Consider the following 22593-nt stretch of genomic DNA (forward strand, 5'->3'; position numbering starts at 1 on the left):
GTGCTGACCCGCCTGTGTGCTAGGGGACTGGCCTCCAGGACTCCGCCCATGCCTGGGACCTGGTGCCCTTATGTGTGAGTGAGTTTCTCAGTGGTACACCTGGGACCTGGAGTTGAGTGAGTCCCTTTCCTAATACGGGGGTAACCCTGACCTCATACTCCTCTGTAGCCCCTAGAGTTCTCTCCCTGCCATCTGCATCTTGGAGGGAAACAAAAACCATCCTTAGTACCAGTTCCCACAGGGCCTCAGTTTCCTGACAGTGGCTAGAGTTGGAGGCTTTCAGAGGACTGGCCAGGGCACTGCCTGACTGCTGGGTCTGAACACACTGTCCACCAGGGACAATCTGTGGGAAAGTTTGGGCATGTTTAGGTGTAAGCCTGAGGTTTATTGACCAAAGACCTCCTTCCTTGCAGCAGAACCTCCTGATTCCAACACCAGTGACCCCTTCTTACCTCAGAGTTCTACCATTAACTAGAGCCAGACTCCAACCTTGACCTTTCTTTCCCCTGGCATAAATGTCAAAAGTCCCACCTGTATGCCATCTAGAGCCCCAGCTTACGCCAGCCTTCCCCAGCCCTAAAACTCTTCCCATAGCCTCGTGGGGGGAAGCATGGCTTTCAAAGATGTGAACTTTAACCACAGAGGCCTAACTTTAGTGCCCGTGTAAAGGCAGACATCCATTTCCTGTGTCAGCATTGATTCCCCCACCTGCAGTTGAGATATGAGGGCGTTGGATGGAACCCTCTGTACAGAACAGTGCTCACGTGACTTTCCGCTGGTTGTGGTGGTACGTGCCTTTAATCTCAGTGCTCAGAAGGCAGAGGCAGGTGGATCTTTTCAAATTCAAAGCCAGCCTGGTCTATATAGTGAGCTTCAGGACAGCCAGGGCTATAGAAAACCCTGTATCAAAAAAAAAAAAAAATGGCTTCTCCTGTACCTGAGTCCATGGCCTTCAGTGGAGAGGAGATGGCTGCTGGTCTGGAGGGCAGGAGGGAGGCCCGTGCACTTACAGTAACTCTTGTCTTCTGGACTCCATTCCTCCGCAGGCCTGGACCTGGCTTACACCCAGCCCAGGATACCTAGTCCTCACCTTGTACTGCCCACCTATTGCACTGCTCTGAAGCCCAGAGAGTGCCCGTGCCCCATGCTGGCCAGACCTGTCCATGCGTCACCTTGTGTCAGTCGAAAGATCTTCGAGGGGAGTCTGGCCATGGGACACTTGTCAGCCATGCCCCTGGACACACCTGTTCCTTGCCGTAAGGACTGCTGTGTCTGTGATACCTTGTCATCAGCCATGTGGCCTCCTGGCATTAAGACCCATGATAAAGGGAACTGGAGACGTGGCATTTGCTCTTGAAGAGGACCTGGTTCAGTTCCCAGCAGGCACAAGGCAGCTTGCAACCATCTGTAACTCCCGTTCTAGAGGCTCCAACACTCTGTTCTGGCCTCCATGGGCTCCAGCACACATCACATGTGGTACACAAATAATTATGCAGTACTGTGCTAGGGACTGAACCCATAAGTATAATGGGTTCATTATAATAATATATATGATAATAATATTATTATAATAATATTTTAATAATAAAATATAAATGTTTAGGGCCGGAGAGTTGGCTCAGTGGCTTAGAGCACTTGCTTTTGCAGAGGGCCTAGACTCGAGTCCCAGTATCCACATGGAAGCTCACCACCTCCTTGGGCATCAGGCACGGATGTGGTGCAAAACATTCACATACACAAAATAATAAAATAAATCTAAGTAAATAGAAAAAATTTTGTCAGGCAGTGCTGGCACGTGCCCTTAGTTACAGCACTCAGGCAGAGGCAGATGGATTTCTGAGTCCAAGACCAACCTGGTCTACAAGGCAAGTTCCAGGACAGCCAGGGCTACACAGAGAAACCCTGTCTCAAAAATAAATAAATAAAATTTTTTTTTTTTTGAGGAGAGTGAGGATAGAACCCCACTTACGACCAAATCTAATCGAAACAAAGAGTCCCTTAGGTTACAGAACTTGGACGTGTAGAAGTAGGTTGGATGTCGGGCAGGGCTGAGGCCAGGTCTTTAAAGGGTATGATCAGGCCATTGTTTGTCATTTCTTACGTCGCTCCACCGTTCTTATCTTTGTACTGGGGCAGGCCCTCCCATGCGCTGGGAAAGGTTCCAGCCTGAGCTCAGCTGCCCCTGTAGACTGTGTTTCTGCTCCCACCAGTTGTGTAAACATTCAAAGGTTGTTTCTAGTCCAAAGGTTGTTTCTCGTTAGTCAGGTCTGGATCACACACTCCGTGTGCCAAGAATGGAAAGAGGGGCATGGCTCCCGTAGAGAAAACGAAGATGGGATGGGAAGTGTTGCTCAGTGGTAGAGTACAAAGCCTAGCATGTACGAGCCCCTGCGTTCAGTCTCTAGCACTCTTGACAGAAAAGGTGAGGAGGAAAGGAAGGAGTGGAGGCGCTGCTTCTGGACAAAGGCAGAACTCTGTGCGGCTATAATATACTCCTGATGCATATCTGACGTGAGTCTGGAGAACAGGCCCGGCCTGCGAGCCATTCACTGTGACTCACCTGGGGCTGCCAGTGTTGTGATTCCACCTGAGGAGCTTAGTGAAACAGCCTGAGAAGGTGTGGAAGCGGGTTCTGTGCAAGGTCTTAGAGGCTGCCGTGAGGAGCCACGTGGGAATTTGTTGATCAGGGGAATGCCCGTTGTCTGTAGGAAGCGCGGACGTGGAGAGGTCGAGGGCCACGGGATGAGGGGCCAGCGTAGAGCTGCTCGGGCGAGCCCAGAAGGAGTGCTGGTAGTTAGGCGTTAGTAGTGGGGTTACCTGCGTGTTTGGAGGGAAACTGGTTTTGAAAGCTGTCTTAGACAGAGCCATCATACAACCTGGTGACTCCTGCTAAAAGTCTCAGCTCTGAGCTTCCGTTTGACCGCTGTGAGGGGAGGTGAGGTTGGACCTGGTGGTCTTTTCCAGTGCTTCTAGCTCTGCTTCTGTCATCTGGGGCTGTGTGAGATGCTTCGTATGTGGTACCACGGGTCCTCTGCATGTCTGGGCTCCCCGGCAAGAGTCCCCAGAGACCAGTGGTCTCGTAGCGTGCCCTTCGGTCACTTAGGCTTGCCGCCTGCCCTCTCTGACCCTCTGTGTAAGGGAGACCGTATAGGAGCCATAGGAGCCTCTGCCAGCAGCTGCATGGCCTGTCTGCATGCCAAGCATGCCTCTGTGTGGCTAGGTCTTGTCCACCTTACCCCTCTGCATGCTCTGAATGTCTGTGCCAAGCTTGCTACTTGAGGGGTTGGTTCCAGGCTGTACCCTGGACTGAGAAACTCAGGGCAGCTTCTGGCCAGGGGAGTCCAAGGCTGGAGGTCGTGGCCAGGCACAGCCACCCACCTCCTTGAGACCCTCGCTCACTGGCGCAGAAAGCCGTCTGTTCGGCGCCCTCATCATGTTACTGCCATCCTCATGCCCATCCTGCCCGCGGACCACGTCCCCGGCCCGCCCCACCCCTTGTGCCTGTGCTAGCCCTCCTAAGAGGCAATCCACATTGTGGGTCCCAGGCTGACCTTAAGCACAGCCAAGGCCCAGCAGGTGATTGTGCCATTTCCTCTTCTCTCCTGGCACTGTGGCCTGGAGGTGGAGACCTTGACTCCAGAGGACTGATCCTTTACCTGCCCCAGCCATACTCTGAGGACCTGGATTTCTTTCATTGGTTCCCCATCTGGTCACTCTGGAGACACTGGAGTGGGGGAGGCAGGAGAAAGCAAGGGTAGTCACTGGAGGACCACCCAGACTGTGGCTCTAACCAGGCCTGACGCTTGCACTAAGTCCTGTGTGACCTTGGCCGAGTGTCCCAGGCCGCAAGATGGAAACTTGGTTGCAAGAGGTATTCCACATGGTTCCTGAGTACAGGGACCACTTCTAGTCCCAAAGTGAGGTGGGAAGTGGTGAGCCAGTCCTCCTATCTCTGAGCATGGGCCTGGCTCTGACCAGAGAGGCTTCCTTGATGAGGGGCCCCTGCCCTTCTGTCCACCCTTGTGCCCTGCCCAGCCTGTGAGTGCCTCTCTCCCTCCTCCCGCAGTGCGTCGTGTGGCTCCTCGTTTCTCCATCCCTCCCAGCAGCCAGGAGGTGATGCCGGGTGGCAGCGTGAATCTGACTTGTGTGGCAGTGGGTGCACCCATGCCGTATGTGAAGTGGATGATGGGTGCCGAAGAACTTACCAAAGAGGACGAGATGCCAGTTGGCCGCAACGTTCTGGAGCTAAGCAATGTCATGCGGTCTGCCAACTATACCTGTGTGGCCATCTCCTCATTAGGCATGATAGAGGCCACGGCCCAGGTCACAGTAAAAGGTAAGTGTACTGGATGACTCAGCCAGCTGATGTCCTCCTCTGTCTCTGGGGGCTTTAGTGGCATTTGAGTCGGGAGGGCTGAGAGAGCATTGCCTTCTTTTAAGGTGCCCAGCTCTGGGCAGGTCCTTAGAAAGGAAATGGGTACTGGGAATAGCTAGCTGGTATTCCCGCTTGCCAGGCATTGTGCCAGTAAAGGTTGATTTTGCTTTTTAGGGAGGACAGATGCTGCTGTTACTCCTGTTTTACAAGAGAGCAATTCAAATACATCTTTTGCTCAGGGTCACGCTGATGTAAATGATGAAGCAGAGGCTTAGCCTTGGTGGTCTGAAGTCACAGCCTGCAGCCACTATTGAGCCGCAAAGCCTTGGGTTGAGCAGCGTCCCAGGGAGACGGGTGTACTACTGATAGCCAAGGTGGGGGGAGGTTTTCTCTGCCCCCGCCTCTGGAGACAGGCACACGTAGCATTAATATTTATAATTCTTAAAAATTTATTGTGAGTGTTTTGCCTACATATGTGTATGTGTGTGCTGGGAGGCCAGAAGAGAACATCAGATCATCTGGAAGTGGGGTTTATGGATGGTTGTGAATTAACACGTGGGTCCTAGGAATTGAATCCTGGCCCTCTACGAGAGCAACAGGTGAGCCAGGCAGTGGTGGGGCACACCTTTAATTCCAGCACTTGGGAGGCAGAGGCAGGCGGATCTCTGTGAGTTTGAGGCCAGCCTGGTCTACAGAGCGAGTTCTGGGACAGGCTCCAAAGCTACACAGAAGGACCCTGTCCCGAAAAACAAACAAAAAGCAACAAGTGCTCTTAACTGCTGAACCATCTCTTCAGCCCAACACAAATCTAGAGTTTTTATCTACCTATCTATCTGTCTGTCTGTGACAGTGTGTCAGTATGTCACTCTGGCTGTCCTGGAATTCACTATGTAGACCGCTGATCCTCAGACCTCTGCCTTGCCCCACCGTGTCCAGCTGGATGTTTAGTATTTATGTAACAGGCTCTACCATGATCTCTCTGCTTATGTTCTTGCCTGACTTAGACCCACCCTTCGTTCTGCAACTTGAATAGTTATTTTTTTTTTCCTTTTTTCTGGGAATGGGTGATAGGGTTGGAAACAATTCTCTTGCTTTGGAAAACTTTCTCCCAAATGCTGGAATTAAAAGTATACATATACTAATGCCCTCAACTTGGGTGATCTTTTCAAGATACAAACTAAGAGCTGGGGACATAGCTTTACTATGCATTATGCCCTGGATTAAATCCCTAATTCTGCAAAAAGCAGTGTGTAAACCAGGTTCATATCACTCAACCTGATCCTACTTGGGATGAAACCCAGGACCTCACACATGCTAAATTAAGCACCCTACTGAGAACTACTGCTAGCCTTAGGCTATTTCCTTATAAGAAAACAAAAGGTAGCTTTCAGGGGTTCAGTTGCTCTGGTAGTCCCCAGGAACACCAGCTGGCCTCCCACCCTCAGTACCTACTAGCCACACAGATCCACACTCTTCCAGTCCCCTCTCCTGCTCCCTGTCCACTATAATAGCCATTGGCTCACCTCCCTTCAGGCCTCAGCACTATGAGACTTTCCCTGTTCACCCTGTCCGAGGAGAGACTGTGTTTTTTTACTGCTGTCCTTGTACACAGTTACCATCAACACATTTGTTGATTATTTCCCCAGAATATAAATTCCAGAGGGCAGGGATATGACCGCCAGCCACTTTGACACCAACATAGTGATCTTTCTTCATGGGGCGATCGTGGCCTATGATTTTGCCACCTTCACTTTGAGCCACGTCATGGGGTCTACTAGGGCTAACAGCTCTGTGGCTTTTCCTGAACTCTTAAGGTCAGTTCCTTGGAAGATACTACACACACACACACACACACACACACACACACACACACACACACACACACTTGGTGTAGCAGCAAGCAGATCTCTTCCTAGTCCAGGTGTGTGAACTGTGTGGGACTTCATAGGACCAAGTCTGCTAGGTGATCCCATTTGCTATGTAATGATACAGTGGGGTCCCAAAAGCAGTGTGTTGCATATTAAAGGGCTCAAGGCTCCTGGGGCCACCGACAGAGCTGGCTGCCATGTCTCACGTAGCTGCCCCTAACAGTCACCATAAGTTTTTCAAGCCTTTTTTCAAGGTGGGTTGTGGGTGTCAACCCACATAGGTGACCGTACACTGCATTTGGATGATGTTTTGGATCTGTTCTCAGAGTCATGACCTCCAACACTTCTTTCTCCTCAGCTCTGCCAAAGCCTCCGATTGATCTTGTGGTGACAGAGACAACCGCCACCAGTGTTACCCTGACATGGGACTCTGGAAATGCAGAGCCTGTATCCTACTATGGCATCCAGTACCGTGCGGCTGGCACAGAGGGTCCCTTCCAGGAAGTGGATGGCGTGGCCACCACCCGGTACAGCATTGGTGGCCTCAGCCCTTTCTCAGAATATGCCTTCCGTGTGTTGGCTGTTAACAGCATTGGACGAGGACCACCCAGTGAGGCGGTGCGTGCACGGACGGGTGAGCAGGCACCCTCCAGCCCTCCACGCCGCGTGCAGGCCCGAATGCTGAGTGCCAGCACCATGCTGGTGCAGTGGGAGCCACCTGAAGAGCCCAATGGCCTGGTACGGGGATACCGTGTCTACTACACTCCAGACTCCCGACGCCCCCTGAGCGCCTGGCACAAGCACAACACTGACGCGGGACTCCTTACCACTGTGGGCAGCCTGCTACCTGGCATCACCTACAGCCTTCGCGTCCTTGCCTTCACTGCCGTGGGCGATGGCCCGCCCAGCCCTACCATCCAGGTCAAGACACAACAGGGAGGTAGGTAGGGGTCTGTGTCCTGGCTAGGCAGCTGACAGCAAAGGCTTGGGAAGGTCATTCCTGTTTCCTCGGACTGTGAAATTCGGAGCTTGGGGAGGGCGAGGGTGCCGTACTCACAGGGGATGCAGGACAAGGGAGTGAGAGGTTGGCATGCTCTCACTGGGCCCTTGGAGGTGTCGTGAAGCTGACAGTGCCTGGGGTGGGCATTGCAGTGCCTGCACAGCCTGCAGACTTCCAGGCCGAAGCCGAGTCGGACACCAGGATCCAGCTCTCATGGCTGCTGCCCCCGCAGGAGCGGATCACCAAATATGAACTGGTGTACTGGGCAGCAGAGGATGAAGGCCAGCAGGTGAGCCCCGAGGTTAGGAAGGATGGAAGGAACGTATCCTCTGGTTCCCCTTGGTCTGCGTTGGGCACACCTGGACAGGTTCCAGCTCCTGGGTTTCTCCCTGCAGCACTGTGGCTCCTATAGCCTGTGTGGGTTTGGAGTCTGCACCACTCCCAAGCCAGAGGCAAAGTTTCTAGGGTCTGCCTTTGATCCTTTGAGTTCTTGGCCCGGGTGCTGTGGTCCTAGCCTGACTTTTCCCCTAGGGCCACAGATCTCTGCTGGTCCTGGTGATCTTTGAAGTGGCTGTGGTATGAGTCAGGCCATGCATTTCTTGTTCAACTTGTGTGACTGTGTGGGGGTGGGTGGGTGGGTCCTCTCATAGGACCATGGTGGGTCCTCTGCCAACTGCTTGCAGCCCATGTGGGGACTAACCTCTGAGTGGCCTCATCCTGAGATCCGAGCAGTCAGTAAGTGCTCTCTGCTCTTCCAGCACAAGGTGACCTTCGACCCCACCTCCTCCTACACTCTCGAGGACCTGAAGCCTGACACGCTGTACCACTTTCAGCTGGCTGCCCGCTCAGATCTGGGGGTGGGCGTCTTCACGCCCACCATAGAGGCCCGTACAGCACAGTCTAGTAAGTGCCTCCCTAGGCCATACCTGTCACAGCTGGGCTGGGACACACCTGTCACAGACATACACCCTTCCCCTTCGAGCAGGTGGGTGGTCAGGTCTGCTGAGTCCAGTATTGGACTCCAGTCTGGGCTCTTGAGTCTGGACCCCGAGAAAGGGACAGGTAAGTGTCCTGCTAGTCTCTGTCCAGGCAGTGGTCGCCTTCTCTGCTCCCTGCCCAGCCTTCTGACCCTTTCTTACCCTTGTGACCCCTGTACCCCACACAGGTAAGTTCTGTGTCTGTGATTCATCTTTGTCCTCTGCCTCCCCCCCCATACCTAGATCATACACGCCACCGACGTGGTGGGCCTGCCATGGTGCAGCCCTGCCTAGGGGCCTCACTTCCCTCCACGTAGCCCTCCATCTCATCATCACATCCCCTTCCTCATACCCGACCACGACACTTCCTTGGGAGCTGTGTGATCTGTCTGAGGCCTCTGCACTCAGGGACAGGTCCATGAGAATGTGACTGTGTTAGTATGTGTGCGTCCCTACATCTGCCTGTGGGACCACACGTGTTAGGTGACAACATGGCTGTATATAGAGCCACTGTGAGACTGTGTGAACACCTGGCCTATAGCACCTGAGTGTGTCAGTGTGTCTTGGGTGTGGCCCCATGACTATGCCTGTCTGACCCCGTAGCTCTCTAGCTCTCCAGAGGAAGATGACGGATTGTGGAAGTGTGCGTGTGACTTGGTGTGATACTAGATGGCCCATCTGTGATCAGTATGCCACCATCTGCAAGGTTGCCTGCTTGATAAGATGGTCATGGTGTGACCGGTGGAGTGACATTGTGCAGCAGAACCATAAGCGTGACCGTGTCAGTAAAGTTCTTATGGAACTCTGTGTGCAGAGGTCCCTGACTCTGTATTCATAAGTTCATTCTTGAGGCATCTGCTATGTTCTTGATGGGGGTCAGACCCGACACGCTGTCAGTCTGGCAGCATGGCCAGAAGACACGCCCTCTCAATCCATGGGGCCCCTACAGTAGACTGAGACAAACAGTATGCCTGTAATTACCCAAATGAGCTTTTAATTATATTTGTATTAAGTAAGATGGGAGGGTAGAGGCATGGTAGTACAGGAAACACCATGGGTGAGAAGATCAAAGAAGCAAGGATAGACGCTAACTAGGTAGAAGCTGACTGTAGTGGTCCTAGGCAGTGATTCTGCAGGCCACTGTTCTCAACTGCAGTAGTCAGGGCTGAAGCGCAGGGACAGCACTGCCTGCTCTGTGAAAATGGACAGGTGGCCTGTGAGATCACTTAGGAACCTTGTCAGCAGACTAGGTAGAGTCCAGAGGGTTGACTCAAGTGCTAATAATGGTTTTCTTCCTTGTCTAGGACACTGACTGGCCAGGAGTCGGTGAGGGATTGAAAATGGGGAGCAGTGGGGTAGGGATATGGAGGTTTATCTTGTTTCTGATAGGAAGCTCTGAAAGAGCACATTGGCCCCAGGACAGGAAGTGGATGGAAGCAGGTGTGACCAGTACACCTGGCTTCAGACACCCAGATCTGGACTGTGTCGGTCAGTCAAGTGTAGAAGCGTGCGGCATGGCATGGCCTAAGCTGGAGGAAGCAGACCTGAGAAGACTGGAAGTGAAATCTAGGGATGGGGAGGAAGGCAAAGAGGAAGTCCACAGAAGGTGACCTGAGCCTGCCGCTGGGTGGCCGAAGGGAATGATGTAGTGGGAAAGTGGACTTGGAGGAGATGTGTGGTGGCTGGAGGGGCAGTGGGAGATAAGGAAGTAAGCCAGCATGCTTGGATGTCGCCAAGAAGCTAGTTGTAGGGGCCTGTGGTAATTGGAGGGCCTTTGGCCTTGAGGATGGAGTTTTCTTGTAAGGCAGGAACTCCTGAAGTGCATCTAGCTGCTGTTGTGAGGGTTAGGACAAAGCAGGAAGCAGGGAAGGAGAGGGTCAGCTGGTAAAGTCTCTGGAGGGAGAGAGGGGCAGAGTGTGGGTGGGGAAAACTTGGCCTTGGACTCCACTCTTGAGAGGGTGTAGGAAGGGCAGGGCTGGTAGCTGCTGTCGGAAGGCAGGCAGAGAGCTTATGTGCCTATAGGCAGAGGGAGCTGGAGGTCTGGGAACTGTGCGGATCGACTGCGTCATTTGTAAAGTGGCAGAGCGAGCAAGATAGAGTAGACCTCAGCAGGTAGCTCGGCGGGGTGGGGGCTCCCTGGAAATATAACTTGTCTACTTGCCGGTGCTGCCTTGTTTATTAGCTAATATGGGTCAAGCAATGGTGGAGAAAATGAGGGCCTGGGGACTCATCGGGTTACAGAGCTGCGTAATCAGGAGGACCGGATCAAATCCTCAGCACCCATACAACAAGCTGGGCATGGCCACATACACACCTGTAGCACTAACCCTGTTGGCAGGTTGAGACAGGAATTTCTAGGCCTTTCCAGCTGCTGCCAGTCTAGCTTCAGGTTCAGTGAGAGACCTTGTTTCAAGGGCATTAGGTGGTGTCTGATAGAGTAGGCTACCTGACATCATCCTGTGGCTTTCACATATGCGTGTGCGAGTACACGTACCCATGTGTTCACATATACGTACACTACACGCACACAGAAAGACGAGGAAGTGAAGTTAGGATACCATGAGAATGATACGCTGCTGCACCTCACGCCAAAGCTGCATCTCCAGGGCCGTAAGGATGGTGTTCCCTGGGGATGCTGCAGGGTCGTAAGGATGGTGTTCCCTGGGGATGCTGGGGCCTGGGACTACAGATTGGGAGACGGGGCCATTACAGCACTAGTAGTATGCTCGCATAGGCGGAACTGGGCAAGGAAAGTGAATCCCAAACCCCTGGAGAGTTGGTGCTTTGTTCCCAGTGAATGGAGGGCTGTTGAAGTTACCTGGGCAGGGAGTGGCAAGTCTAAGGTGAAAGGAAGCTCCTGTAATGGTAGTGGGGTCTAGAAAGGGAGCCCACACTTACCTTCCGACTCCTAAGGAATCCATACCTCAGAGCCACTAGCTGCCCCTGATCTCGCTTCAGAGACCCTGACCACACAGGCACAGGTTAAGGTAATCTTAAACCAAAAGCAGTCTTTGAATCACTTATCCCCAGGAGAGGATTATATTCTCCAAGCTCTGGTGTATGTGTGTATATATATATATATTTGGTGTTGTGTTTGTGTGAGACAGGCACATGCATGGGAGAGACGCTGTTAGAACTCCATATGTGTGTGAAAGACTGCACATGCTATGCGTGCGTGCTTGTGAGTTTGAGAGTAGGAACCTAGTTCAGAGGGAGTCAGGCCGTCTCAGCAGCATTGTGCCTAGAAGGCCTGAGAATGACTGTGAGTCTCTAGTCCCTTGTGACTTGGTCACTGTGCCTGTGATTCCCCACCCTCCATTTGCCTGCTTTCCTCCCATTTGTCTTCCCCAGCCCCATCAGCCCCTCCCCAGAAGGTGACATGTGTGAGCACGGGCTCCACCACGGTCCGGGTAAGTTGGGTTCCACCGCCAGCTGACAGCCGCAACGGCATTATCACCCAATACTCCGTGGCCTATGAGGCAGTGGACGGCGAGGACCGTAAGCGCCATGTGGTGGATGGCATCAGCCGTGAGCATTCCAGCTGGGACCTGTTGGGCCTGGAGAAGTGGACGGAGTACCGGGTATGGGTGCGGGCACACACGGATGTGGGCCCCGGCCCTGAGAGCAGCCCGGTGCTGGTGCGCACCGACGAGGACGGTAGGCTATGTTGGGTAGCATTGTCATGAGGAGGGGTGGGAAGGGAGGCACGCTGCCTGGGGCTGCCTGCCAAGCACCCCAGGACCTTCCTCCACAGGACCTGACATACTCATTTCCTAAACTTAGTCTTAATGGTCTAAACTCTGGGGAGATGTAGTTGGTGGGGTAGCCATGTCTAGGTCCTGGCTTCTGGGCCATCTCCAAGATAGCCTTAAAAACCTTAAAGGGCTATGGCAGGAGAAGCAGCCCCACCCAATATGAGAGTCAGGCTTGGGAAGATGAGGGCAGAAGACTCAGTAGAGCCAGCGGACTTTGACTGAATAGTGACGAAATTTCTGACAGATAGTGGGAGCCTGGGTAGTTGAAGGCACGGTACCTCACCTCTGGCTGTTGTCCACATCTAATTTCCCCACTAATAAGTAGCCCTGCCAGAGGGGCTGATGGGGATGATCCAGTTTAGGCAAAGGGTTGCTCATCAGATCCGCCAGCCAAAGAAACATTGGTGCCTTCCCCAGGGGAGTGAGTGGGTGCAGAGTCACAGCCCTAAAGTTAACTATATATACCCTGAGCAAGGCTCAGTTCCCCGTGTCTGACTTCCCTCTCTACCTGGCCTCCAGTGCCCAGCGGGCCACCACGGAAGGTGGAGGTTGAGCCTCTGAACTCCACTGCTGTGCATGTCTCCTGGAAGCTGCCTGTCCCCAACAAGCAGCACGGACAGATTCGCGGCTACCAGGTCACCTATGTGCGGCTGGAGAATGGTGAACCCCGAGGCCAACCCATCATCCAGGATGTCATGCTGGCCGAGGCTCAGGTATGTCATTAATGGTACTGGGTGGCTGGGTGAGCAGTGACCAGTGTGTCACATTTACTCCTCAGAGACCAGACTTGTTCCTTCTCCTGCCTGCCCTCAGAGGTGTTTATGCAATTTATGGTCGTATTGGAACTGCCTTGGGTTCGGAGATTAGGAAGTGAGGCCCAGATTCCAGGGACACTTCTTTTTTGTGTCAGGATTGCTCAAGTTGTGCCAGCCTAGGCCCTGCTACCCCCTCCACCCTGGTTTTAGCAGCCAGTGCTCAAAGGGCAATCTCCAAAGACCCCACGCACCCAGGCTCCTTGCACACTGCTCTGCCCCAGCCTGTGGTTTGCAGGAAGATCTGAGCTGTGCTGTTGTCCGAGCAGTGATGTTCTGAGTATCCCTGTGCCAGAGGCAGACAGGGACTTGAGTTCTCTATCCTCTTTGGCCCCAAGCCAGTGACCGAGGCAAAGCTGTGCAAATAATCACCTGAGTGATTGACCCCTGATGTTTATCTCGAAGCCTGAGCCTGCCAGCCAGCCCTTTCCTGTTGGAAGCTTCTGTCTTCCTGGGGGATTCCACCCCAGAGCTTACAGTGAGGTCCCTCGAGTATTCTGACCCCTGGCTTGCTGTTCCATCTAGGAACATGAAGCATTATAAGATTATACATCTGCATGACCAAAATGAGCCAGCAAGAGGATGGCGGGTCTTGGCTGGGAGGCCAAGTCTCTCTACCCTAGGCAAGGACTAATCAAGAATCAGAAAGCCTGCCATGTTTGCCCTCTGGCTCACCCTATCCAGAGCCAGGTCCTGAGGAGTCTTGCGCCAGCACTAAGTCCCATCAGGAAGAACTTAGATTCCCTTTCTACCCAGTGTGAACCCCAGATTCTGTAGGCTGTGCTGAGGAGTGGGTTCCCTCAAAGACAAACAGCCTTCATGCCTTTGGCTGGGTTCCACCCTCAGAGCCAAAATTCTTCTTTGCCTAAAGGGTGACTTCTTTCTTCTCCTAACCTGCCTATCCTGAGGGACCCAGGGGTGGGGGCAGTGGGTGTGTTCACCAGCCTGCATTCCTGGGGCAGGTTGAGGGCTCCTCACAGAGTCTCAGCAGACACGCCCTCCCAGAAACATCCAGAGAATGACTTGCTCTGGCCCCTCCCATCCTAGGAGTCTGGCACCACAGCTGCAGCCTCTGGGGTTCCAGGAAAGTCATATGCTTTTGTGTGCTGGTCCCTGGCACTTTGAAGGGGGTTGGGCAATAAAACCAGGGACATTTCCCTCATATTTGTGTCCTTTATGTATAATATACCCAACCAGACTCCAGGGACGTCCTGGAAGACAAGACCTACCCTTACAGCCTTATGCCCCCCGAGACTGGGTCTCCCTGCTTTAGGCCAGTGGGAGACCAGATGGAGCACTTATCCAGCCTGGCCCCAGGGCCTAGCTGTCTCCTGTTTGACTCTTGTCAAGGACATCCTAGCCTGCCTTTCTCCACCTAATAGAGCCATCTGTGCAGCCCAGGGCTCCATAGGATCAGAAGGAAAGATGTGATGGGTATCCCCACTTACAGTGTACAGCCCAGCCTGCCTCTCCTGTGCTCCCGCTATATGAGGCTTGCCCCTCTCCACTTCCTTTTGTCCCTTCTTGTGCCCCCCCCCCCGTTTCTTTCCTTCCCCTCCCGCCCTCCTCCAGCCTCTTCCTTGTCCTACCCACCCCTCTCCATTCTGTCCCACCCCTGTCTTTTCCCTTCTCACTGCCTGCCATAGGAGAAGCTACATGTGTTAACTCCACACCAAGGCCTGACTTGGAAAGCCCAGGTCTGTCTCAAGTAAGGAAACCAAAATCTAGTTAGTCCCAGCCCATTCTGCAAAGTAAACACGATCTTTAGGGGAATCTTTATAGCCTTTCCCATATTTTGCCTAAAGACTTTGTGACAGAGTTTGCCAGTTGCCAGCATAGCAGGTGCTCAGGCCGGTGGACAGAGGCCAGGCCAGCTACCTGAGGGTGGTCAGTCCGTTTACATACTCGCCTAGAAATACCTAGCACACTGATGCTAGAATTTACCACTACCATGAAACTAGTCTTCCTACTTTGACCCCAGGCACCTGTCGAATGGGATTGAGGGGTGTGAGGTCTCCCTGTGACTGGCTCTGAGCTGGCTACCCAGCAGCCCTTATAATCTTGCTGGCAATCCTGACTCTTAGCTCACTCTATCCATAATTCTAGCACTATGATCTGACTCTAATTTATTGTTTCAGCTGAGATATTGAGAGTGGGGGAAATAAATAAGCCTGGACAGCCATAGCAAGATGGGCATAGATAGGAGTCTGGGCACAACAGGGGATGGAGTCACCCTTTAGTGTCTTCCTTCCGTCTGAGCTGTCAAGCCTCTCTCCTTATCTGACATCGTCCGTGTCACCCTGCCCTTGTTAGGCCTGGTACACTCAGATGGTGCTCAGTGATGCAGGGACTTGTGTCTGACTGGGGAGCGGTCCTGGGCTGTCATCTCAGTGGGCACTTTAGAACTGTCTATCAGTCCTCCATGGACCAGGTCTCCTCCAAGTCAAAATCCTTCACCATCTTGTCTCCCTTTCTTTCCCTCTCCCGTGGGTCAGTGGAGACCAGAGGAGTCCGAGGACTATGTAAGTAAGAGGTGTGCAAGCACGGGCAAGACTGGGTCAGGCTGGGCTCACGGGACACTCCCCCTCTCCCAGCCTGTGTCGCCAAGATCCACAGGGCACCAGCCACATCCAGAGAAAATTGGCATGTAGACGTGAGCACCAGGCTGAGCAGTGATTGGCGTTTCCTCTAATCCGTACGCCTCGCCTGTCGAGCAGCAATTTGAGGCCAATGTTCACAATCGACCAGGACCTGGCCCCTGCTCTGGCCAGACAGGGATGGAGTTAAATCCAATCCTGATCATTAAGCCTTATTGATCCCTGAAGTGAAAAATCACCTGCTCAGGCCCAGGCTGGGAGAAATGCCGGGGAGCCCAAGCCCTGGAAGACCCTCCAGCTTGGGCAGTCAGGGCCCTGCAAAGGTTTGTTGGCATCTGCAGTTGGCTCCACCTGAGGCTTAGAGCTGGAGGGCTACCAGGGCTGGTGCTGACAGCCCTATTCCTACTCCACGGTGGTACCCTCCCTCCCTTCTTCCTACTCTTCTTTGTGGTGTGGCTTGGTCTTCAGTGGTGTTTCTCCCCATGTCCGGAAATGATGCCTTTGCTGGATGGGGTGTGGGTAGGATCCGCCAAGGCAGAAGGAAATGGAGTGGCTGACTTCTTGGGCATCAGTGGAATCGGGAATGTGTTCCCGGGTATGGGGAGTTTTCTATTCTGCCTTTCTCCAACTCTTAAGTGCTCTCGGGGGATTGGATAGCACAGTCACTGAATTAGATGGGAGCCTTCTACCTTACAGTGTTGTGCCTTGGCCCTCTCTTGTACCCTGCGAGTGTGCGCTCTCCCTCTCTCTGTCTCTGTCTCTGTCTCTCTCTCTCTCTTTCTTTTTGTGTTTGTATTAGTGTCTGTAAGTGGCCTTGCATCTGCTACTTCAGGAGGGACTATAGTCTGTAGTGTGCATGTGCGTGCCAAGAGGCGTGCAAGGTGCTGGGTGCGTGCAAGGCTCTGTCCTGGTGTGTGTGTGGGGACCTCATGAGGTGTCACTCACAGCACAATGGAGTGAAAGAAACAGTGTGGCCCTTTGTTCTTCTCTGAAAGGAAGAATGAGCTGTCTGCCCCAGGCATGGGGCGTCTGGGGTGGGTAGCATGCTCCTAGTCCACATCCTACCTGGCTGTCCCGCCTCCAGTGGAGAAAGGATTTATACACAGTTCCACCTCCCAAGGCCTTGGTCCTGTGTACCTGGGGGCACCCTTGGCTACAGTCTTCAGGGGACTGATAGTCTAGCCTCTTCTCACAGGGTGTGATGGGACCTGCCCTTCCCCCTTCTCTTTCAGGAAACCACCATCAGTGGCCTCACCCCAGAGACCACCTACTCCATTACTGTTGCTGCCTACACCACCAAGGGGGATGGTGCCCGAAGCAAGCCCAAAGTGGTTACTACAGCAGGGGCAGGTGAGTTGGGGGTCAGGGACAAAGCTGGGTGGGCAGCAGAGGGAGGGCGGCACCAGAGCCCAGTGCGTGCTGTTCAGTCCCAGGCCGGCCCACCATGATGGTCAGCACCACGGCCATGCACACCGCGCTACTGCAGTGGCACCCGCCCAAGGAGCTGCCCGGAGAGCTGCTGGGCTACCGTCTACAATACCGTCGGGCTGACGAGGCACGGCCCAACACCATAGACTTTGGCAAGGATGACCAGCATTTTACAGTCACCGGTCTGCACAAAGGGGCTACCTACATCTTCCGGCTTGCTGCCAAGAACCGGGCTGGCCCAGGTGAAGAGTTTGAGAAAGAGATCACAACCCCGGAGGATGTGCCCAGTGGCTTTCCTCAAAACCTTCGAGTGACAGGGCTGACCACATCGACTACGGAACTGGCCTGGGACCCACCTGTGCTGGCAGAGAGGAATGGACGCATCACCAACTATACTGTGGTCTACCGTGACATCAACAGCCAGCATGAACTGCAGAATGTTACTGACGATATACACCTTACACTGTTTGGCCTCAAACCGGACACCACCTATGACATCAAGGTCCGTGCACATACCAGCAAAGGCGCCGGCCCGCTCAGCCCCAGCATCCAGTCCCGGACGATGCCCATGGAGCAAGGTGTGTGCTGCGGTCATGACAATGCCCGCCCAAGCGTGACTGCTCCTAGGGACCTTTGCTGTTCTTGACCCACTGACCTCTCGCCACTGATCCACCAGCTTCTGCTGTGTGACACTTCAGTCTCTCATGATTGCTAACCTCTAATGAACAGGCACCACATTCTTGGGTGTGTGACCCTGACCTCTGCTGCCCTTGACCTACTGACCTATGCTGCGTGACCTTCCAGTCTCTTGTGACCTTGAGCCTCTGACCTCTTTGCGCTGTGTCACCATTCTAGGCTGTGCAGCTCACTGTACTTTGGTTTGTAACACTAATCTTTTGGGGCCTAACCTACTGACAGCCAGACCGTGCTCTGCTGTGTGGCCACATGCTTCTCATGACCACAGCCCACTGATCCCCGGCTGCTCTGATCTGGTGTCCGAGCTCAGGCTTTCACCCATGCTCCCCTGGAGATCTGGCCACAAGTGCTGTGGCACCCCCGAGCCAGTCCGGTGTTCACTGTGGAAGAACCGGGGTTAGGTGTTGGACCGTGTGCTGTGAAGCTGACTCGGGGTACTTGGTTGTCACCCTTAGTCTCCTGCTCTCTCCCCGGGCTCCCCTACTCCGCTGTGCTCTAGCTGTTGTCACAATCTCTGGCCCGTTCACCCAACCCCACTAACCACAGGGCTGACTCCCTCCTCATGCCTCCACAGTGTTTGCCAAGAATTTCCGTGTGGCGGCTGCAATGAAGACATCTGTGCTGCTCAGTTGGGAGGTCCCCGACTCTTATAAGTCAGCTGTACCCTTCAAGGTGGGTAAGGACCACTGCTGACCTAGGCTAGGACACCCCCATCTGTTCCGCACTGCCATAGGATCCTTATGTAGTCACTGTGCCCTATAGACCTGTGGTGGGGTCATCACCCAGAGGCACTAGCTGCTCCTTCTCTTCCCCCACAGATTCTGTACAATGGGCAGAGTGTGGAGGTGGATGGGCACTCGATGAGGAAGCTGATTGCAGACTTGCAGCCCAACACAGAATACTCCTTTGTGCTGATGAACCGTGGCAGTAGTGCTGGGGGCCTGCAGCACCTGGTGTCCATCCGCACCGCTCCAGACCTCCTGCCACACAAGCCGCTGCCTGCCTCTGCCTTCATAGAGGATGGCCGCTTCTCCCTCTCCATGCCTCAAGTCCAGGACCCCTCACTTGTCAGGTGCGCAGAAGAGGCCAGAGGCTGGTGTGGAGCAGGATCATAGCTGCTGGCGACGAAGGTTCTGATTGTTGTTCTGTTCCCACAGGTGGTTCTACATTGTGGTTGTGCCCATTGACCGTGTGGGCGGGAACTTGCTGGCACCGAGATGGAACACCCCAGAGGAGCTGGAGCTGGATGAGGTGCCTAGGGAAGAGTCAGCACTGAGGGCAGCCCCATGGGTTGGCAGTGGCTGTCAGCCACTCCCTCTCTAGGGAGAGGGACTCTGAGGGGAGTTTTTTTTGAGAACTCCAGGAGGGCTTACAGAGGCTTCCCCAGAGGTGTTTGGTAAGGATCCCGTGGTATAGGAATCAGTGGAGGCACTTCTGTAGCTCTAAGAGCGTCCTGAGCCCGTGAACCACAGCAGCCCATGTGGAAGCTGCATCTCTGGTTAAGATGAGGTTATTCATGAGGCCCTTCCTCATAGGCTACCAGGAGTAGCAGTACCCGCAAGGGTCCCTTAGGAAGAGGGAACCTCTGTATCCCAGGTTGTGGCCCCAGGGTCAGCATGCTGCTCCTCAGCCTTGTGTGACTCTGTGCTCTGCTCTACCAGCTTCTAGAAGCCATCGAGCAGGGTGGGGAGGAACAGCGGAGGCGCCGGCGCCAAGCAGAGCGGCTAAAGCCATACGTAGCAGCTCAAGTGGATGAGCTCCCCGACACCTTCACCCTGGGGGACAAGAAGAGCTACCGGGGCTTCTACAACCGGCCCCTGTCTCCGGACCTGAGTTACCAGTGCTTTGTGCTCGCGTCCCTCAAGGAACCGATGGATCAGGTTGGCCTGAGCTGGCATGACTCTCAGAACCCTAAGACCCCAGGCCAGTCTCAGACCTTAGGAGACTCCAGGTCTGCATTCTCCCTGAGACGCCAACACCCTAGGACTAGGACAACCCTGAGGACTAGTATCTAACCTAGTATTCCATGATACGCGGCCTCAGGACCTAGAAGACCAGACCTAACTTGGCTTCAGTAGCACAGTCCCGCTGGCCTGCTCCAAGTCAGTCTTACAGGTTTAGAGCCTGGGTCAGCCCAATGTCTCCTGATCTCAGTGTCCTTTCTGGGTGTGCTGGGTGAGGGGGCGGGGGTTCGTGCTGTGCTCACAGTCTGTGCTGTTGCTTCACTGGACCGCAGAAGCGCTACGCCTCCAGCCCTTACTCGGATGAGATTGTAGTCCAGGTGACGCCAGCCCAGCAGCAGGAGGAGCCCGAGATGCTGTGGGTGACAGGCCCTGTCCTGGCGGTCATTCTCATCATACTCATTGTCATCGCTATCCTCCTGTTCAAGAGGTGAGTGCTGGGCCTGGCTCCAGGGGACAGCGCCTGCTGCTTGCCTCTCCGGTACTCTGGTGTAGTATTAAGTCGGCCTTCTCCTCATGGCCCCTGGGTGCCATAACAAGCCAGGAGCGACAGAAACAGTGGTTCTGTGTGTGTGCTCTTCTGAGCAGCCCACCTTTATAAGGAAGGGCCGAGGTGAACCGTGTATGTCCCTAGGCATGTTTGTCCATCTGTTTCTGTGCATGTGTACATGTCTGTCTCCTTTCAGTAGCCACTGGTTCCTGGTCTCCTACCGTGAGCACTTTCCTTCCTCTAATTCCTAGGTGGTTCCCTGGCCACCTCTCCTGCTTAGGTCCACAGAGGTCCCCATGAGTATTTACATAGCAGCTGTTCATTAAAGAGCGATTATACCCATAGCTGTCTCTTAACACACTCTTAGGTAGCTGTAGCACCTGTCCCTGGAGGTCTGCTGTCCTCCCAGCTCCCACGCTGCTCCCAGGTATTTGGCTTGACTATTTCAAAAGTAGTCATGGCTTCCCTAGAACTCAATGTATAGATTAGACTGGCTGCAAACTCACAGAGATCCACCTGCCTCTCTCTCAAGGCATTGAAGGCATGTGCCACCACTGCCTGGCTGGCTAATGTAAGCCTTTGGGTGAACTGGACCTGTGGTTTAGACCTGGGATCCCAGCTACACTGGGGACTGAGGTAGAAGGATTCAGGGCTAATCTGGGTAACTTAGCTAGATCTTACCTCAAAAAACAAAAATTTTGTGTGTTTTTTTAAAGGTCTGGAGCTATAGCTCAATGTGGAGTGCCTGCTTTCACATGCACAAAGCCACAAAAACTTTTTTTTAAGCCTAACCTTTGAGCCTGACAGTTGAAATGCCTGGTTAATTGTATCTTTAACATTGCCCTTGACATCATTACAGTAAACAAATGTGGTTCCTTGGCCCCTGGGCTCCTGCTTTGCAGCAGCCCCACCCTCATTGCCCTGTCCCTCCTCATCGGGCAGCTGTCCCTTCACCCTTCACGCTCATGTCTAGTCTCTGGTGTTTTAGGAACTTCTCTGGCTCCTGGCTCCAACTTCCTACAGCCCTTCATCTACGCCAGAATGCCCCACTGGATATGTGCTGGGCCTGCAGCTGCTTATGCTGGGCCCCCAGCAACCAGCACATGACTGGTTCTTGAACATGTGCTGTTCCGTGTGTGACGTCACCACGTGAACGTGCCTACCTCCTGTGCCCTGTCGTTACCCTGCCCTTGTCTGGATCCCATGCTCTTTCCTGACACGTTCACTCCTTCCTCCCACAGTGGACAGGCTCGTAGGTGGCGTTCAGGAGTATTCTCCCCACCCACATATCCTCCCTGTCCCCACCTGGGTTCTGATGCCCATACATAGAGGTGAACTCCCTTCCTGAGGGTGTCATACAGGTACCGCATCAGGGTACCACGTTCCCCTTGTCATGTGAGGGCTGAGTGCTCAGCAGAAACAATGACCATTCCTTTCTTCTGTCCTTGCCTGTCTCTCGGGACCTAGTAAACAAGAAAGGTAGGAGTCGTTGTTCCTTCTCTCCTTACACGCCTCCCCCTCTACTATCTCTGTGCACATCTTGGGCCTGCAGGGAGGGGTGAACTTCTGACTGGTACCCTTTAGCCTGTAGCTTTAATCAGTAAGGTGCCCTGGGTCGGGATGAGTCCTCACTGGCATGAGGGGCAGGCTCTGTCACGCTCCTGTAAGTCCAACTCTGTGGCTTCCACAGAAGATGCTCCTCCCTGGGGTATGTGCACGCTGCAGCCCTCACTGCTTCCCTGAGTCCACAGAGCTCTCCAGAAACCTCCCTAGGCTCCCATTTCTCCAACCTAATTCCTACAAGAGACCGTCTCTCTATGCTCTGCCGAGCAGCAGGGAAAGGTGTCCCGATGCACGCAGGCGTGGGCGTGTTTCAAGTTCTCCCCAGACACTCCTATGCAGGGACTGCAGCCAGTCCCTGGGTAGTCTGTCTGACCCTGTCATTTTAGATGGACAAGTTGAGGCCAGTGAGAGAGGACTCTGTCTGGCTAGGGCAATGCCTTTCCTGCCCTTCCCCTGCTGCTCTGGGCATTCACCATGATAGCCTGAGAGCCAGGCAGCTGGGACTCAGTACCTTGTAACGTTTGTGTATTTTATGTGTCGTTGCATGTTTTTTCCTGGTGGCTTCTGCTGCCTCAGCTGTGGTAGTCTTAAGGACAGCGGCCGCTGGCCAGTGGTGACCTGCCTCCCATCCAGAGGAAGCACCAGCCTCTGTGACCTTCCTCGCTGCACTGCTCTCTGCTCACACCTGCTGTCTCCCTGCCCCATCCCTTCCCACCCTGTGTTTTCTCATTGACTGCTCTGCCCCTGGCTCATGCCCAGAGATCCCAGGATAAGGCGGGGTGGTAAGAAGACAGCTGTGGCCATGGGGACTGCCTGTGATCCAGGTCTTCACTAGCCCGCCCTTGCTTTTTTAGGAAGAGAACACACTCCCCATCGTCAAAGGATGAGCAGTCAATTGGGCTGAAGGACTCCCTGTTGGCCCACTCTTCTGACCCTGTGGAGATGCGAAGGCTCAACTACCAGACCCCAGGTAGGGCTGATCCCTTGGCCTCTTGCCCTCCAGCCCTGTCCTGCAGGCCATAGGGCTCTCTACAGAATGACCTAGTGCATGCTTATTTCTTGCTGCTTCTC

General features: G+C 53.9%; 1 protein-coding gene across 9 annotated transcripts in view; it reads left to right on the top strand.

Annotated features, from left to right (window-relative positions):
* Ptprf (protein tyrosine phosphatase receptor type F) overlaps window positions 1-22593 on the top strand; it is an 84025-nt gene that overhangs the window by 48929 nt on the left and 12503 nt on the right. For 5 of the 9 annotated variants that reach the window (XM_085698789.2, XM_085698792.2, XM_087904677.1 and 2 more), the window contains 15 exons: window positions 4067-4336; window positions 6602-7183; window positions 7396-7532; window positions 8002-8146; window positions 11572-11877; window positions 12495-12688; window positions 15283-15309; window positions 16617-16734; window positions 16812-17390; window positions 18083-18180; window positions 18327-18580; window positions 18666-18759; window positions 19170-19388; window positions 19745-19899; window positions 22377-22492. In XM_085698789.2, coding sequence (XP_085554915.2) covers window positions 4067-4336; window positions 6602-7183; window positions 7396-7532; window positions 8002-8146; window positions 11572-11877; window positions 12495-12688; window positions 15283-15309; window positions 16617-16734; window positions 16812-17390; window positions 18083-18180; window positions 18327-18580; window positions 18666-18759; window positions 19170-19388; window positions 19745-19899; window positions 22377-22492 — 3294 coding nt within the window. Of the gene's footprint in view, window positions 1-2361; window positions 2423-4066; window positions 4337-6601; window positions 7184-7395; window positions 7533-8001; window positions 8147-11571; window positions 11878-12494; window positions 12689-15282; window positions 15310-16616; window positions 16735-16811; window positions 17391-18082; window positions 18181-18326; window positions 18581-18665; window positions 18760-19169; window positions 19389-19744; window positions 19900-22376; window positions 22493-22593 lie in introns of those variants that run through there. The other 4 variants (XM_085698791.2, XM_085698793.2, XM_085698795.2 and 1 more) reach the window with 2 other exon arrangements.

The sequence above is a fragment of the Myodes glareolus genome, chromosome 3, assembly GCF_982192425.1.
Source record: "Myodes glareolus chromosome 3, mMyoGla1.1, whole genome shotgun sequence".
Lineage (NCBI taxonomy): Eukaryota > Metazoa > Chordata > Mammalia > Rodentia > Cricetidae > Myodes > Myodes glareolus.